The following is a 17,365-nucleotide window of genomic DNA, read 5'->3' as shown; positions in this document are numbered from 1 at the left end:
CGCTGCAGATCCAGGGTCACTGCCGAGGGATTTGTCCATTTAACATCATTATATCGGCCAGGCTGCCGAATGCACCGTCCTCAGCAAAGGGAGCAAAAAGATTCTTTCCCGGGATAATCCCAACCCGGGACACCGGTTTCCCAGACTGAGCCTCAGCCCCTGGGCTCTTCCTGTCTGGGTAATTTTCAGGGGTTTTACGAGGGAAGCTGCCCGCCGGACAGTCACTGCGGGACCTCTCCGAGCGACACACAGCGCGAGACCTGAGCTGGTTCTGTTAAAACCGTTGGGAATCAGCCCCGGCGCGCGGCCATTAAAGGTAAGGGCGGGAGTTAAAGGGGAGGGCGGGGAATCGGCCAAGATGTCCCCATCCCGTGGGCGAGGATGTTCACACATTCAGATGTTCACACAGACACTCTCAGTCCGGGTCTGGGTTCCTGTAGAGATCTCAGTTCCTTCCTCCCGGTCTCACTGAACTGATTCCCGTCCAGCCTGAAACAGATGGGAGAATAAAGAAGAAATAAAGAGATTACACAACAGTGTCAGTAACAGGGGACCGGGGTTAATGTTTCAACAACACTCACAGACAAATATCACCAGAAAACCCGCGGATCCGCTGATATTTTATCACATTGAACATTAACACAAACACTCACAGGATCAGCTCCAGACTCGGGAGGGTCAGTATGAGGCGGCGGAGACCGGGGACAGATCGGTTTGTCAGCGAGTTTAATCCCAGGTACAGGACCGTCAGTGATGGGTTTGTACTGAGAGCGGAGACGAGATCCTCGGCACCAGAATCTGTGAGACCGACATTGAACAGCCTGGAGATGAGAGAGAGTGAGGGTGAAGGACACAGAGAGACAGGAGACGGTACAAATCCCCAGTGTTTATCAGTGACACCATTACTGATCACATTAATGTTCAGTGTCAGACACCCGGTGACTGTAAACACAATCTCACACAGTCTGGTACTTACCACATTTTCTGTATTTTACACTCCGAGTTCCTCAGAGCCGCAGACACCAGTTTCACTCCTGAATCTCCCAGTTCATTATCACTCAGGTCCAGCTCCGTCAGTGATGAGTTTGCACTGAGAGCGGCGAGATCCTCGGCATCAGAATCTGTGAGGCCGACATTATCCAGCCTGGAGATGAGAGAAAGTGAGGGTGAAGGACACAGAGAGACAGGAGACGGTACAAATCCCGAGTGTTTATCAGTAACACAATTACTGATTTGATTTTCTTCAGCACGACTGGGCAGGTCGGCCAGTGAGAACAACGATAAGAGTTTAAAAGGAAGACAGATTTACAGAGTGAGCGTCAGAGGAGCGGGAGACAGAGTAGGAAGGCTTTGGCCTAACGGGGCTTCGGCGATAAAGGGTCGAGGCGAGGTAGGTTATCTGTTTATGATACAGACAGAGAGTATGTGTGTGAGGCTGGGTTTCTGTGCTCGGTGTCAGATGTGGGAGATCCTGCAGACTCCCAGCCTCCCGGACGGCAACATCTGCACCCGGTGTGTCGAGCTGCAGCTCCTTAGGGACCGAGTTAGGGAACTGGAGATGCAGCTCGATGACCTTCGTCTGGTCAGGGAGAGCGAGGAGGTGACAGAGAGGAGTTACAGGCAGGTAGTCACACCAGAGCCACGGGAGACTGAAGAAGTGGGTCACAGTCAGGAGAGGGAAGGGCAAGAAGCCGGTACTAGAGAGTACCCCTGTGACTGTACCCCTTGAAGGTAAGTGCCCCTGTTCAAGTACTGCTGAAGGGGGGTGTGGACAGCCTACCTGCTGGAGGCAACAGTGGCCCTGTGGCTCAGAAGGGCAGGGAAAGGAAGAAGAAGGCAGTAGTGATCGGCGACTCTGATGTGATGGAGGAAAGGGAGGTAGGCTGACAAATTGAGACAATTTGCAGATAGTGCGAGAGGGAGGATAGGAAGTTGATAGAGAAGGGACGCAGTCAGTCCGATTGTTTGAGACATGTCTATTTTAATGCGAGGAGTATCATGAATAAAGCGACTGAGCTTAGATAATGGATCAACACTTGGAGCTATGATAGTGTGCCCGTTACAGAGACTAGGATGGCTGAGGGGCAGGAATGGCTACTTTGAGGGCCAGGCTTTAATTGTTTCAGAAAGGACAGGGAGGGAGGAAAAAAAGAGGTGGGGCTAAGACTGTTGATCAGAGATAGTCTCACGGCGGCAGAAATGGAGGAACTCATGGAGGGACTGTCTGTGGAGTCTCTGTGGGTGGAAGTTAGGAACAGGAAGGGGTCAATAACTCTACTGGGTGTTTTGTATAGACCATCCAACAGTAACAGGGACATCGAGTAGCAGATAGTGAAACAGATTCTGGAAAGAGGTAATAATAACAGGCTTTTGAAGTGTGAGATTTTAATTTCCCAGATATTGATTGGCATCTCCCGAGAGTGAAGGGTTTTGACGGGGTGGAGTGTGTTAGGTGTGTTCAGGAAGGTTTCTTGACACACTATTTAGATAAGCCTACAAGAGGAGAGGCTGTACTTGATCTGGTATTGGGAAATCAACCTGGCCAGATGTCAGGTCTGTCAGTGGGACAGCATTTTGGAGATAGTGATCACAATTCTGTCTCTTTTACCATAGCATTAGAGAGGGATAGGAACAGGCAAGTTAGGGAAACCTTTTTGGAGTAAGGGGTACTATGAGCCTATCAGTCTGGAACTTGTAAGCATGAATTGGAAACAGATGTTTTCAGGGAAACATACCGAAGAAATGTAGCAAATGTTCAGGGGATATTTGCGTGGGGTTCTGAGTAGGTACGTTCTAATGAGACATGGAAAGGATGGGAGGGTACAAGATCCGTGGTGTACAAAGGCCGTTGTAAATCTAGTCAGGAAGAAAGGAAGAGCTCCTGACAGGTTCAAAAACGAGGTAATGACATGAATCTGGAAGGTTATAAGGCTGGCAGGAAGGACCTGAAGAATGAAATCAGGAGAGCTGGAAGGGGCCATGAGAAGGCCTTGGCGGACAAGATTAAGGAAAACCCCAAAGCATTCTGCAAGTATGTGAAGAGCAAGAGGATAGGATGTGAGAGAATAAGACCAAACAAGTGTGACAATGGAAAAGTGCGTATGGAACCGGAGGAAATAGCGGAGGTATTTAATGAATCATTTGCTTCAGCATTCATGATGGAAAAGGATCTTGGCGATTGTAGGGATGACTTGCAGTGGACTGAAAGATCTTTAGAATGTAGATATTAAAAAAGAAATTGTGCTGGGGCGTTTGGAAAACATCAAGTTGGATAAGTTACCGGGCCATGAAGGATTGTACCCCAGGCTACTGTGGGAAGCGAGGGAGGAGATTGCTGAGCCTCTGGCAATGATCCTTGCATCATCACTGACGACGGGAGAGGTTGAGGAGGATTGGAGGGTTGCTGATGTTGTTTCCTTATTCAAGAAACGGAGTTGGGATAGCCTGGGAAATTTTAGGCTAGTGACTGTTACTTCAGTGGTTGGTAAGTTGATGGAGAAGATCCTGAGAGGTAGAGTGTATGAACATCTGGAGAGGCAAAATATGATTAGTAATAATCAGCATGGCTTTGTCAACGGCAGGTCGTGCCTTATGAGCCTGATTGAATTTTTTGAGGATATGACTAAGCACATTGATAAATGTAGAGCAGTAGATATAGTGTATATGGATTTCAGCAAGGCATTTGATAAGGTACCCCATGCAAGGCTTATTGAGAATGTAAAGAGGCCTGGGATCCAAGGGGACATTGCTTTATGGATCCAGAACTGGCTTGCCCAAAGCAGGCAAAGAGTGGTTGTAGATGGGTCATATTCTGCATGGAGGCCGGTGGCCAGTGGTGTGCCTGGAGGATCGGTTCTGGGACCATACTCTTTGTGATTTGCATAAATGACCTGGATGAAGAAGTGGAGGGGTGGGTTAGTAAATTTGCAGATGACACAAAGGTTGGAGGTGTTTTGGATAGTGTGGATGGCTGTCAGAGATTACAATGGGACACTGATAAGATGCAAAACTGGGCTGAGAAGCGGCAGATGGAGTTCAACCCAGATAAGTGTGAGGTGGTTCATTTTGATAGGTCAAATGTGATGGCAGAATATGGTATTAACGGTAAGACTCTTGGCAGTGTGGAGGATCGTGGGGATATTGGGCTCAGTCCGTAGGTCGCCCAAAGCTGCTACGCATAACGAAAGCTATGCATTCTATGCATATGTTATGCTAAGAAGGCTTACAGTGTATTGGCATTTATCAACCGTGGGATTCAGTTTAAGAGCCGACAGGTAATGTTGAAGCTATACAGGATCCTGGTCAGATGCCACTTCGAGTACTCTGCTCATTTCTGGTCGCCTTACCATAGGAAGGACGTGGAACCCATAGAAAGGGTGCAGAGGAGATTTACAAGGGTGTTGCCTGGATTGGGGAGCATGCCTTAGGAGAATAGGTTGAGTGAACCCAGCTTTTTCTCTTGGAGCGACGGAGGATGAGAGGCGACTTGGTAGAGGTGTAAAAGATAATGAGAGGCATCGATCATATGGATAGTCAGAAGCTTTTCCCCAGGGTTGAAATGGCTAGCACGAGAGGGCATATTTTTAAGGTGCTTGGAATTAGGTACAGAGGAGATGTCAGGGGTAATTTTTTACACAGTGCGTGGTGAGTGCATGGAATGGGCTGTCGGCAGCGGTGGTGGAGACGGAAACCACAGGGTCTTGAAGAGACTCCTGGATGGCTACATGGAACTCAGAAAAATAGAGAGCTATGGGTAGAGCCTAGGTAGTTCAAAGGCAGGGGACGTGTTCGGTACAGGTTTGTGGGTGAAGGGCCTGTATTGTCCTGTATGTTTTCTTTGTTTCTTGGTTTCTACTGATCACATTCATTCTCAGTGTCAGACACCCAGTGACTGTAAACACAATCTCCCAAAGTCTGGTAATTACCCCAGTTTCTGTATTTTACACTCCGGGTTCCTCAGAGCCGCAGACACCAGTTTCACTCCTGAATCTCCCAGTTCATTCCACCCAAGTCTAAACACAAACAGACAGATTGATGAACAAAGTGATTCAAACCGTGGGTCTGGGGGAATTTCTCTCACTCGGATATTTCAGGAAACATTAAACCCTTCAGTAAATCACTGATCGTAGTTCCCATCACTGTCAACGTCCCTCACTGCCCAGCTCCAGGGTATTCACCGAATGTCAGTAATTTCGTCTGTCGGTGTGACCCTGTAAACTCCACATATTCTGTCCCATTCCCTGATGGTTAGAAAAGTGTCCCTGATGTGACAGCGTCAGGAGGGGCAGGGATGAAGGATGGGAGAAAGTCCCACAGTGAGGAAGATTTGTGAAAGTGTCCATGGGACACCGTGGAAGAGACCCCACCTGAGGGAAAGGGATAGAAAGACAGATTCTGCGATAGGAAGGGGATGGGGAAGAGTCGTCCCTCTGGAGGAAGGAGATAATGATGGGAGATCCCACAGGAGGAAGTGGAATGGGGACGAGAAGTCCCACAGCAGTATACCGATGGGAAAAGATAGTCACACACGGGGAAGGGCAGGACAGGACAATCTCACAATTGTATTTCTTTCATTCTCACTGGGACAGTCTGCTGACGGTCTCTTGTCCCTCACCGGGAAGGGGGTGTGAATCTCTGACCCACCTGCTGCAGTCAGTGTCGGTCTGGGTGTCAGTAACAGTGAGAAGCAACATTGTCAATGGACGTGTCAAAGGCAGCGAGAAACACGGCCATTCCTGTGCTTTACTACCATTAAACCAATGGCCGTTGTTCCCTGATCTGATGGTCTCCAACATCCCTTCACAAGGAACCACAGAACCCTCCCGTCCTTGGGGAATTACTGACTGATCCCCTTGGCGTTTGTCCCAATTCTTCACAATCTGATTTACTACAAATTTACCGAAATCCCTTTACATTGAAACAACACAATGAGACAGTTTCACAGTTCAGAGTGAGAGATAAACCAAGTTACCTCAACTCCTGGCACTTGTGCAGCCCGGGTCCCAGCCGCTGGATTCCTTCGCACTGAATGTGGCACTTCTGCAGGTCGAGGTGTTTTATTGTATCACAGAGTCCGATGACATGAGACAGGACCGCGCAGTCAATCGGGGTTAGTGTCATTCCACGGAATGAAAGTGTTTCCACAGATCCCAGAGCGGCCTGAGCCAGTCCACGATTCTGAGACTCAAACAGGTAGTGCAATGTGTTCAGGAGGCTCCTTTTACCAGCTTCACTCGTGTTTCCACTCTGGCGTTTAACCTCCTCCTTCACCCAGTCAATCACCCGGCAGGTTGTTTCATTGGGAAATGGACCCAGAAACTCCTCCAGGCCCCGAGCTGTCATTGGGGAGGAGAGACCAGCAACAAAACGGAGAAATACCTCAAATCGCCCATCTGTCGTGCTGTGGACTTCAGTGAGGAATTTCATGATATCCCCGGGATGTGGATTCAGGAATTGTGCAACTGCAGCTACAAACTCTTGGATGGTGAGGTGTGGGAATGTGTACACCACACTCCGGGCAGAATCCTCTCTCTCCAAAAGCTCCATCAGGAACCCGGACAGGAACTGGGAAGTCTGCAGACTGTAGTTGATCAAATCTCCATCTGTAAATACAATCTTCCTCTCAGACACTCCTCTGTAGGCCATCTGACCAACCCTGAGTAACACATCACGGGGGTTCCCAATCTCACGGCCGTGGTTTTTCAGAATGTTGTAAATATAGTAGGAGTACAGTTGGGTGATGGTCTTGGGAACTCGCTGTGGGTCCCTGACTCTTTGTGTGAAGAAGGGGCCCAGTGCCAGAGCGAGGATCCAGCAGTAGGAGGGGTTGTAGCTCATGGTGTACAGGATCTCATTCTCCTCCACGTGTTTGAAAACAGCTGCTGCCACCGTCTGATCTTCAAAATACCTGATGAAATATTCCTTCCGTTCCTCATCAACAAATCCCAGGATTTCAGCCCAGACACTGATATCCGCCTTTTCCAATAAATGTAACGCAGTGGGACGGGTGGTCACCAGCACTGAACACCCTGGGAGCAGCTTGCCCTGGATTAAACTGTACACAATGTCAGACACCTTGCACTTGAATTCAGGATCAGTGCATGTGAACTGAGGTTCAGTATCTCTCCTACTGTCAGAAAAATCAATTTTGTCATTGAATTCATCCAAACCATCAAATATAAACAGCAATCCCTCTGGGTTCTTCCAGACCTCTCTCAGGATATTCCCAAAGTAAGGATATTGATCCAGAATCAGTTCCTTCAGGTTTATTCGGTTGTTAAAGGTGTTTAAATCCCGGAATTTGAAACTAAAGACAAACTGGAACTGTTGGTATATTTTCCCCATGGCCCAGTCATAAACAATCTTTTGTACCATTGTTGTTTTCCCGATCCCCGGGACTCCGGCCGCTGCTGCTGAACTCCCAGATTCGGACTGACTTCGAAAAAAGCTGCTCTGGAACAACTGATCTATCCGGAGTTTTTCCAGGTGTCCACGGAGATTTTTTTCTCTCCACTTCTCGTGGTCTCTGCCTCTTGCCAGCAGCTCATGTTCTACCAGTCTCCGGTCTCGAACAGTAGAAATGACTGTGAGCTCAGCGTATCGATCAACCAGCTGGAAAACCTTCACCTTCTCCCTCATCAGGATCGTGTTCACTCTCAGTGTTTCAGTTTGTGCCCGCAGAGTCTCCTTGTGTTTCTGTTGAACATCTTCCATGGGAACAGACAGTGGACAAACTGTTAGATGCCTCAACTCAGAACTCTGTATTTATGCACACAAGAGTTAGCTCAGAGCTGTTGTATTGATTGGATTCACCAATGGATGCTCGTACAGTAAAGTAAATTCAATTAACAGACCGCTGACTGGACAGAGAGGCCTGGTCATAAACACCAGATCATCACATTTTCACATTAACTGTGCTGTGAAGGTGAGTATTTCCCTGGTAGTTTACTGACCCCCGACTGTCCCGTACCAGACAATCTCCCACTACTGTCACAGATATAATTTTCTTCTGTGGAAGAAACTTTTAATCCCTTGTGTTGATGCGGCGTATGGAGATAGAGAAGAGGGTAGTGGGCATTCTGTCAAAGGAACAGGACGCGGAGTCACAGCTCCCCCTCCCCTCCCACCGTCACTGATTCAAAATACAAACAAGTAACTTTGCGCAACAGCACATGCACTGTGGATGGCTGGGTGGGGTGTGTGGCATCGCAAAGTGGCTTTTAACCCAATCAGGTGTGTGAGCGGTCTCTCAGCATGTCAGGTCCCTGTCAGGGGTGTGTGGTGTCTCTCAGCGTGTCAGGACCCTGTCAGGGGTGTGTGGGGTCTCACAGTGTGTTAGGACACTGTCAAGGGTGTGTGGGGTCTCACAGTGCATCCGGACCCTGTGAGGTGTGTGGGGTCTCACATTGTGTCATGACCCTAAAACGTGTCTTTGGGTTCTCACATTGTGACTGCACCTTGTCAGGGGTGTGAGGGGTCTCTCAATGTGTCAGGGCCCTGTCAGGGGTATGTGGGTTTTCGTAGTGTGTCAGGACCCAACCAGGTGTGTTGGGGATCTCGTAGTCTGTCACGGCCCTCTCAGGTGGTGTGAGGTCTTACAGTGTCATGACCCTGTCAGTTATGTTTGGGGTAGCACTGTGGGTCAGAGCCCTGTCAGGGGTGTGTGGGGTCTCACTGCATGTCTGGACCCTGGCAAGGGTGTGTGGGGTCTCACAGTGTGTTAGGATCCTGTCAGGGCTGTCTGTGGGGACTCATTGTGTGACTGCAGCCTGTCAGGAGTGTGTGGGGTTTCAAAGTGTGTCAGGACCCTGTCAGGGGTGTGTGGGATCTCACAGTGTGACAGGGCACTGTCAAGGGTGTGTGGGGTCTCACAGTGTGTTAGGACCCTGTCAAGGGTGTCTGTGGGGATTCATTGTGTCACTGCACCCTGTCAGTAGTGTGTAGGGTCTCACAGTGTGTCAGGACCCTGTCAGGAGAGCGTGCGTTTTGACAGTGCGTCGGAACCATGTCAAGGTTGTGTTGTGTATCAAAGTGGGTTAGTATACTGTCAGGTATGTGTGGGGTGTCACAGTGTGTCAGGAACCTACCAGGTGAGTGTGGGGTCTCACAGTGTGTTAGGACCCTGTCAGGGGTGTGTGGGGTCTCACCGTGTGTTAAGACCCTGTCTAGGGTGTGTGGGGTCTCACAGTGTGTTAGGAACCTGTCCATTCTGTCTGTGAGGATTCATTGTGTGACTGCACCCTGTCAGGAGTGTGTTTGGTTTCACAGTGGGTCAGGACCCTGTGTGGTGTGTGTGGGGTCTCACAGTGAGTTAGGACCCAGTCAAGGGTGTCTGTGGGGATTCATTGTGTGACTGCACCCTGTCAGGAGTGTGTTTGATTTCAAAGTGTGTTAGGACCATAAAACGTGACTTTGGGTTCTCACAGTGTGACTGCACCTTGTCAGAGGGGTGAGGGGTCTCTCAATCTGTCGGCGTCCTGTCAGGGGTTTGTGGGGATTCATAGTGTGTCAGGACCCAATCAGGTGTATGTGGGATCTCCCATTCTGTCACGACCCTCTCAGGTGGTGTGAGGTATCCCAATGTCAGGACCTGTCAGGTATGTTTGGGGTTTCACTGTGGGTCAGAGGCTTGTCAATGGAGTGTGGGTCTCACTGTGTGTCTGGACCCTGGCAAGGGTGTGTCGGGTCTGACAGTGTGTCAGGACCCTGATGGGGAGTGTGGGATCTGAGAGTGTGTTGGGACCCTGCCACGGCTGAGTGGGGTCTCACAGTGTGTCAGGACACTGTCAGGAGTGTCTGGGATCTCACAGTGTGTCAGGAACCTAAACTGAGTTTGAGGGGCATCACAGAGTATAAGAACCCTGACAGGGGTGTGTTGGGTCTCACAGTGTGTCAGGACCCTGTCAGATTTGTGTGGGATCTCACAGTGTGTCAGGACGCTGACAGGGGTGTGTGCTTTCTCACATTGTGCTGGGAACTATACAGATTGGGTGGCATCTCACAGTCTGTCGGGAAACTGCCAGAGGTATGTGGGGTCTCACAGTATGTCAAACCCTGTCAGTGATATCTGGTGTCTCAAAGTGTCAGGATCCAGTCAGAGGTGTGTCCGGTCTCACAGACGTCAGTACCCTGCCAGGGGTATGTGGTGTCTCAATGTGTGTCAGTACCTGTCAGGGGTATGTGGGGCCTCATTGTGAGTCAGGACCCTGTCAGATACGTGTCGGATCTCATTGTGTGTCAGGACCCTGTCAGGGGGCTATTGGATCTCAAGATTTGACAGAACCCTGTCAGAGCTGTGTGTGGTCTCATAGTCTATCGGGACCCTGCAGGGGTGCGTGGGTTCTAAATGTGTTTCAGGACACAGCCAGGGTTCTGTGGCATCTCACTGTGTGTAATCAACATGCTAGGGTTGTGTGGGGACTAGAGTATGTTAGAACCCTGTCAGCGGTGTGTTGGTTCTGATTGTTTGTCAGCATCCCCTTTAGTTTGTGTGGAGTTTCTAAGTGTGTTAGGACCCTGTCATGTGTGTGTGGCATCTCATAGTCTGTCAGGACCCTGTCAGGGATCTGTGTGGTCTCACCGTCTGTCGGGAACCTGCAAGGGGTGCGTGGCATCTCACAGACTGTCCGGACCCTGTCATGCCTGTGTTTGGGGACTCACACTGTGTCAGGATCCCGACAAGTGAGTGCGGGTTTTCAAAGTGTGTCAGGACCCTGTGAGGGGTGTGTGGGGTCTCACAGTTTGTCAGGAACTTGACAGGTGCTTGTGGCTGGTGTCTCACAGTGTGTCAGGACCCTGGCAGGGGTGTGTGGGGTCTCACCGTGCATCAGGACCCTGACAGATTTGTATGGGGTCTCACAGTGTGTCAGGACCCTGTCAGGGGTGTGTGGGGTCTCACAGTGTGTTAGGACCCTGTCAAGGTTGTATGGGGTCTCACGGTGTGTTAGGACCCTGTCTAGGGTGTCTGTGGGGATTCAATGTGTGACTGCACCCTGTCAGGAGGGTGTTTGGTTTCAAAGTGTGTCAGGACCATAAAACGTGACTTTGGGTTCTGACAGTGTGACTGCACCTTGTCAGGGGGGGTGAGGGGTCTCTCAATGTGTCGGGGTCCTGTCAGGGGTTTGAGGTGATTCAATAGTGTGTCAGGACCCAATCAGGTGTATGTGGGATCTCGCAATATGTCGCGACCCTCTCGGGTGGTGTGAGGTATCACAGTGTCATCACCCTGTCAGGTATGTTTGTGGTTTCGCTGTGGGTCAGAGGCTTGTCGGTGGTGTGTGGGGTCTCACTGTGTGTCTGGACCCTGGCAAGGGTGTGTCGGGTCTGACAGTGTGTCAGGACCCTGATGGGGAGTGTGGGATCTGAGAGTGTGTTGGGACCCTGCCAGGGCTGTGTGGGGTTTCACAGACTTAACAGGACGCTGTCAGGGGTCCGTGGGTCTCACAGATGTCACGTCCCTGTCAGTGGGGGTGTGTGGGTCTCCAGTGTGCCAGGGCACTGTCAGTCGTGGGTGGGGTGTCACAGTGTGTCAGGACCATGCTGGGGTGTGTGGGGTCCCACAGAGTGTCAGGACGCTGTCAGTTGTGTGTGGGGTCTCACAGTGTGTCAGGACCTGTCAGGAGAGAGTGCGATCTGACAGTGTGTCGGTACCCTGTCAAGGTTGTGTTGTGTATCAAAGTGGGTCAGGATCCTGTCAGGAATGTGTCGTGTCTAACAGTGTGTCCGAACCCTGTCAGGTGTGAATGAGGGCTCACAGTGTGTCAGGACCCTGTCAGAGGTGTGTGTGGACTCGCAGTGTTTCAGGACACTGTCAGGAGTGTGTGGGGGGTCTCACAGTGTGTGAGGACCCTGCCAGGTGTGTGTGGGGGCTCACTGTGTGAGACGGCCCTGACGGTGTGTGTGGAGTCTGACAGTGTGTCAGGACCCTGCCTGAGTTGTGTGGGGTCTCACAGTGTGTCCGGACCCTGTCAGGGGTGTGTGGGGTCTCACAGTGTGTTATGACCCTATAACGTGTCTTTGGGTTCTCACATTGTGACTGCACCTTGTCAGGGGGGTGAGGGGTCTCTCAATCTGTCGGGGTCCTGTCAGGGGTATGTGGGTTTCGGTAGTGTGTCAGGACCCAATCAGGTGTGTGTGGGATCTCGCAGTCTTTCACGGCCCTCTCAGGTATTGTGAAGTCTCACAGTGTCAGGACCTGACAGGGGTGTGTGGGGTCTCACAGTGTCAGGACCTGACAGGGGTGTGTGGGGTCTAACTGTTTCAGGACCCTGTCGGGTTTGTTTGGGGTCTCACAGTGTGTCAGGACCCTGTCAGGGGTGTGTGGGGTCAAAAGTATGTCGGGCACTGGCAGGGGTGTGTAGCGTCTCCCTGTGTGTCATGAACATGCCATGGTGGCCTGGGGTCTCACAGTGAGTCAGGACCCTGTCAGGGGTGTGTGGGGTCTCACAGTGTGTCAGGACCCTGTCAGGGGTGTGTGGGGCCTCACAGTGTGTCAGGACCCTATCAGGGGTGTGTGGGGTCAGAAAGTATGTCGGGCACTGTCAGGGGTGTGTAGCGTCAGACTGTGGGTCTTGAACATGCCAGGATTGCATGGGGTCTAATAGTGTGTCAGGACCTGACAAGTGCTTGTGGTGTCCCACTGTGTGTCAGGACCCTTCTAGGGGTATGTGGCGTTTCACAGAGTTTCAGGAAACTTACATGCCATAGTCTGGGGTCTCACAGTGTGTCAGGACCCTGGCAGGTGTGTGTGGCGTCTCACAGTCTGTCAGGACCCTGGCAGGTGTGTGTGGCGTCTCACAGTCTGTCAGGAACCTAAAATGAGTTTGAGGGGCATCACAGTGTATCAGGACCCTGACAAGGGTGTGCTGGGTCTCACAGTGTGTCAGGACCCTGTCAGGTTTGTGTGGGATCTCACAGTTTGTCAAGACGCTGTCAGGGGTGTGTGCTTTCTCACATTGTGTTAGGAACTATACAGATTGGGTGGCATCTCACAGTCTGTCGGGAACCTGCCAGGAGTGTGTGCCGTCTCACAGTGTGTTAGGGCCCTGTCAGGGGGCTGTTGTATCTCAAGATTTGTCAGAACCCTGTCAGAGCTGTGTGTGGTCTCATAGTCTATCGGGACACTGCAGGGGTGCGTGGGTTCTGAATGTGTTTCAGGACACAGCCAGGGTTCTGTGGCATCTCACTGTGTGTAATCAACATGCCAGGGTTGTGTGGGGACTAGAGTATGTTAGAACCCTGTCAGCGGTGTGTTGGTTCTGATTGTTTGTCAGCATCCCCTTTAGTTTGTGTGGGGTTTCTAAGTGTGTTAGGACCCTGCCATGTGTGTGTGGCATCTCATAGTCTGTCAGGACCCTGTCAGGGGTCTGTGTGGTCTCACCGTCTGTCGGGAACCTGCAAGGGGTGCGTGGCATCTCACAGAGTGTCCGGACCCTGTCACGCCTGTGTTTGGGGTCTCACACTGTGTCAGGATCCCGACAAGTGGGGGTGGGCTTTCAAAGTGTGCCAGGACCCTGTGAGGGGTGTGTGGGGTCTCACAGTTTATCAGGAACTTGACAGGTGCTTGTGGTGTCCCACTGTGTGTCAAGACACTTTTAAGGGGTGTGCGGCGTATCGCAGTGTGTCAGGACCCTGACAGATTTGTATGGGGTCTCACAGTGTGTCAGGACCCTGTCAGGGGTTTGTGGGGTCTCACAGTTTGTTAGGACCCTGTCAAGGTTGTGTGGGATCTCACAGTGTGTTAGGACCCTGTCTAGGGTGTCTGTGGGGATTCAATGTGTGACTGCACCCTGTCAGGAGGGTGTTTGGTTTCAAAGTGTGTCAGGACCATCAAACGTGACTTTGGGTTCTGACAGTGTGACTGCACCTTGTCAGGGGGGTGAGGGGTCTCTCAATGTGTCGGGGTCCTGTCAGGGGTTTGAGGTGATTCATAGTGTGTCAGGACCCAATCAGGTGTATGTGGGATCTCGCAATATGTCACGACCCTCTCGGGTGGTGTGAGGTATCACAGTGTCATCACCCTGTCAGGTATGTTTGTGGTTTCGCTGTGGGTCAGAGGCTTGTCGGTGGTGTGTGGGGTCTCACTGTGTGTCTGGACCCTGGCAAGGGTGTGTCGGGTCTGACAGTGTGTCAGGACCCTGATGGGGAGTGTGGGATCTGAGTGTTGGGACCCTGCCAGGGCTGAATGGGGATTCACAGTCTTATCAGGACGCTGTCAGGGGTCCGTGGGTCTCACAGATGTCACGGCCCTGTCAGTGGGGGTGTGCGGGTCTCCAGTGTGCCAGGGCACTGTCAGTAGTGGGTCGGGTGTCACAGTGTGGCAGGACCATGCTGGGGTGTTTGGGGTCTCACAGAGTGTCAGGACCCTGTCAGGTGTGTGGGGTCTCACAGTGTGTCAGGACCCTGTCAGGCGTGTGTGAGGTCTCACAGTGTGTCAAACCCTGTCAGTGATGTGTGGTGTCTCAATGTGTCACAATCCTGTCAGGTATGTGTGGCGTGTCACCCTGTGTCAGGATCCTGTCAAGTGGGTGTGGGGTCTCACAGTGTTTCAAGAACCTGTCAGGGGTGCGTGCAGTCTGAAACTGTGTCAGGACCCTGTCGGTGTATGTCGGGTCTCACAGTGTGCCCGGACCCTGTCAGGGCTGTTTGGGGTCTCACAATATGTCAGGACCCTGTCAGATTTGTATGGGGTGTCACAGTGTGTCAGAACCCTGTCAGAGCTGTGTGTGATCTCACAGACTCTCAGGACATTGCCAGGTGTGTTTGGGGTGTCACAGAGTGTCAGGACCCTGTCGGGTTTGTGTGGGGTCTCACGTTGTGTCAGGACCCTGTCAGGTTTGTGTGTGGTCTCACAGAGTGTCAGGACCATGTCAGAGTTGTGTATGGACTCACAGTCTATCAGGACTCTGCAGGGGTGCGTGGTGTCTGAAAGTATGTCGGGACACTGTCCTGGGTGTGTAGCGTCTCCCTGTGCGTCATGAACATGTCATGGTGGCCTGGGCTCTCACAGTGAGTCAGGACCCTGTCAAGAGTGTGTGGGGCCTCACAGTGGGTCAGGACCCTGTCAGGGGTGTGTGGGGTCAGAAAGTATGTCGGGAACTGGCAGGGGTGTGTAGCGTCAGACTGTGGGTCTTGAACATGCCAGGATTGCATGGGGTCTAATAGTGTGTCAGGACCTGTCAAGTGCTTGTGGTGTCCCACTGTGTATCAGGACCCTTCTAGGGGTATGTGGCGTCTCCCAGAGTTTCAGGAAACTTACATGCCATAGTCTGGGGTCTCACAGTGTGTCAGGACCCTGGCAGGTGTGTGTGGCGTCTCACAGTCTGTCAGGAACCTAAAATGAGTTTGAGGGGCATCACAGTGTATCAGGACCCTGACAGGGGTGTGCCGGGTCTCACAGTGTGTCAGGACCCTGTCAGGTTTGTGTGGGATCTCACAGTTTGTCAGGACGCTGTCAGGGGTGTGTGCTTTCTCACATTGTGTTAGGAACTATACAGATTGGGTGGCATCTCACAGTCTGTCGGGAACCTGCCAGGAGTGTGTGGGGTCTCACAGTGTGTCAGGACCCTGGCAGGTGTGTGCAGCGTCTCACAGTCTGTCAGGGACCTAAAATGAGTTTGAGGGGCATCACAGTGTATCAGGACCCTGACAAGGGTGTGTTGGGTCTCACAGTGTGTCAGGACCCTGTCAGGTTTGTGTGGGATCTCACAGTTTGTCAGGACGCTGTCAGGGGTGTGTGCTTTCTCACATTGTGTTAGGAACTATACAGATTGGGTGGCATCTCACAGTCTGTCGGGAAACTGCCAGAGGTGTGTGGGGTCTCACAGTTTGGCAAAACCTGTCAGTGATATCTGATGTCTCAAAGAGTCAGGATCCAGTCAGCGGTGTGTCCGGTCTCACAGACGTCAGTACCCTGCCAGGGGTATTTGGGATCTCAATGTGTGACAGGACCTGTCAAGAGTATGTAGGGCCTCATTGTGAGTCACGACACTGTCAGATGTGTGTGGGATCTCACATTGTGTCAGGACCCTGTCCGGGGTGTGTGGGGTCTCACAGTGTGTCAGGAACCTACTAGGTGTGTGTGGGCTCTCACGGTGTGTCAAGACCCTGTCAAGGGTGTGTGGCATCTCACAGTCTATCGGGAACCTGCCAGGAGTGTGTGGGGTCTCACAGTGTGTTAGGACCCTGTTAGGGGTGTGTCATGTCTCACAGTGTGTCAGGACCGTGTCCGGGGTGTGTGGGGACTCACAGTGTGTTCGGACCCAGTCAGGGGGCAATTGGATCTCAAGATATATCAGAACCCTTTCAAAGCTGTGTGTGGTCTCATAGTCTATCGGGACACTGCAGGGGTGTGTGGGGTTTAAATGTGTTTCAGGATACAGCCAGGGTTCTGTGGCATCTCTCTGTGTGTAATCAACATGCCAGGGTTGTGTGGGGACTAGAGTATGTTAGGACCATGTCAGCGGAGTGTGGGTTCTGATTGCTTGTCAGCATCCCCTTTGGGTTGTGTGGGGTTTCTAAGTGTGTTAGGACCCTGTCATGTGTGTGTGGCATCTCATAGTCTGTCAGGACCCTGTCTGCGGTCTGTGGGGTCTCACCGTCTGACGGGAACCTTCAAGGGGTGCGTGGCATCTCACAGAGTGTCCGGACACTGCCATGCCTGTGTTTGGGGTCTCACACTGTGTCAGGATCCCGACAAGTGAGTGCTGGTTTTCAAAGTGTGTCAGGACCCTGTGAGGGGTGTGTGGGGTCTCACAGTTTGTCAGGAACTTGACAGCTGCTTGTGTTGTCCCACTGTGTGTCAAGACCCTTTTGGGAGTGTGTGGCCTACCTCAGTGTGTCAGGACACTCTCAGAGGTGTGTGGGGTCTCACAGTGTGTCAGGACCATGTCATGCCTGTGTTTGGGGTCTCATAGTGTGTCAGGACCCTGGCAGAGGTGTGTGGGGTCTCACAGTGTGTCAGGACCATGTCATGCCTGTGTTTGGGGTCTCATAGTGTGTCAGGACCCTGGCAGAGGTGTGTGGGGTCTCAATGTTTGTCTGGATCCTCTTAGGAGGGTGTGGTGTCTTTCAGTGTGTCAAGAACCTGTCAGCGGCATGTGGCGTCTCACCGTGCTTCAGGACCCTGTCAGATTTGTATGGGGTCTCACAGTGTGTCAGGACCCTGTCACTGGTGTGTGGGGTCTCACAGAGTGTTAGGACCCTGTCAAGGGTGTGTCGGGTCTCGCAGATCTCACCGCCCTGTCAGTGGGGGTGTGTGGGTCTCCAGTGTGCCAGGGCACTGTCAGTAGTGGGTGGGTGTCACAGTGTGTTAGGACCCTGTCAAGGATGTCTGTGCGGCTTCATTGTGTGACTGCACCCTGTCAGG

The 17,365-nt window shown here is 51.8% G+C and overlaps 1 protein-coding gene across 1 annotated transcript; it reads right to left on the bottom strand.

Moving 5' to 3' along the window:
* Positions 1 to 251: 251 nt before the first annotated feature.
* Positions 252 to 7,783, bottom strand: LOC132388169 (NACHT, LRR and PYD domains-containing protein 3-like). Its single transcript, XM_059960520.1, has 5 exons — positions 5,972 to 7,783; positions 4,926 to 5,012; positions 977 to 1,144; positions 654 to 821; positions 252 to 489 (listed from the first exon to the last, which is right to left on the bottom strand). Exons 1-5 carry the CDS (start codon positions 7,711 to 7,713, stop codon positions 402 to 404), a joined length of 2,253 nt encoding a protein of 750 aa, XP_059816503.1. The 5' UTR covers positions 7,714 to 7,783; the 3' UTR covers positions 252 to 401.
* Between the last annotated feature and the right edge of the window lie 9,582 nt (positions 7,784 to 17,365).

The sequence above is a fragment of the Hypanus sabinus genome, unplaced genomic scaffold, assembly GCF_030144855.1.
Source record: "Hypanus sabinus isolate sHypSab1 unplaced genomic scaffold, sHypSab1.hap1 scaffold_275, whole genome shotgun sequence".
In the NCBI taxonomy this organism is placed as follows: domain Eukaryota; kingdom Metazoa; phylum Chordata; class Chondrichthyes; order Myliobatiformes; family Dasyatidae; genus Hypanus; species Hypanus sabinus.
Note: the sequence above shows the minus strand (reverse complement) of the source record. Positions and strands in the feature narration are given on the sequence as shown.

Coding starts and splice junctions, on each gene's coding strand:
- LOC132388169 (XM_059960520.1), bottom strand. CDS start 7,713: ATGGAAGATGTTCAACAGAAACACAAGGAGACTCTGCGGGCACAAACT. Junction 5,013..5,971: donor CACAAGTGCCAGGAGTTGAG/GTAACTTGGTTT, acceptor GTTTGTGTTTAG/ACTTGGGTGGAATGAACTGG. Junction 1,145..4,925: donor TGTAAAATACAGAAACTGGG/GTAATTACCAGA, acceptor TCTCATCTCCAG/GCTGGATAATGTCGGCCTCA.